Source organism: Chaetura pelagica, unplaced genomic scaffold, assembly GCF_000747805.2.
Source record: "Chaetura pelagica isolate M959 unplaced genomic scaffold, ChaPel_1.0 scaffold76, whole genome shotgun sequence".
NCBI lineage: Eukaryota > Metazoa > Chordata > Aves > Apodiformes > Apodidae > Chaetura > Chaetura pelagica.
In genome coordinates, this window is record NW_009970723.1 from 9,383,249 (window position 1) to 9,383,814 (window position 566).

Genomic DNA, 566 nt, shown 5'->3' on the forward strand with positions numbered 1-566 from the left:
CCCCGCCGCTGCGCTCGCCTCGGCTAAAGGGAACCACGCTGCCCTCAGTAAAACTCTCTTTCCCCTCCTTCCTCCCTCTTTCTTCCTAGGATTTTTTTCCCCGTCCAGAAAGCCCAGCAGAGGCACCAGCTGCACCACCGGCCTGCACCCGCCCCGGGAAGATGGGAAGCAAAGCTCTTCCAGCCCCCATCCCGCTGCACCCGTCCCTGCAACTCACCAACTACTCCTTTCTCCAGGCTGTGAACACCTTCCCCGCAGCTGTGGACCAGTTGCAAGGTCTGTATGGACTCAGCGCCGTGCAAACCATGCACATGAACCACTGGACATTGGGCTACCCCAATGTGCACGAAATCACTCGCTCCACCATCACGGAGATGGCGGCCGCCCAGGGCTTGGTGGACTCCCGCTTCCCTTTCCCTGCGCTCCCCTTCGCCACGCACCTCTTCCACCCTAAGCAAGGGGCCATCGCCCACGTCCTCCCAGCCTTGCACAAGGACAGGCCTCGCTTTGACTTTGCCAACCTGGCCGTGGCCGCCACGCAGGAGGACCCCCCCAAGATAGGGCAG

General features: G+C 62.2%; 1 protein-coding gene across 1 annotated transcript in view; it reads left to right on the forward strand.

Moving 5' to 3' along the window:
- The first annotated feature begins 161 nt into the window (after positions 1 to 161).
- The window catches only part of OSR2 (odd-skipped related transciption factor 2), a 2,233-nt gene continuing 1,828 nt past the window's right edge, over positions 162 to 566 (forward strand). Inside the window, exon 1 of the mRNA XM_010006521.1 lies at positions 162 to 560. Within this exon, the coding sequence (XP_010004823.1) occupies positions 162 to 560 (399 nt within the window). The remainder of the gene's footprint in view (positions 561 to 566) is intronic.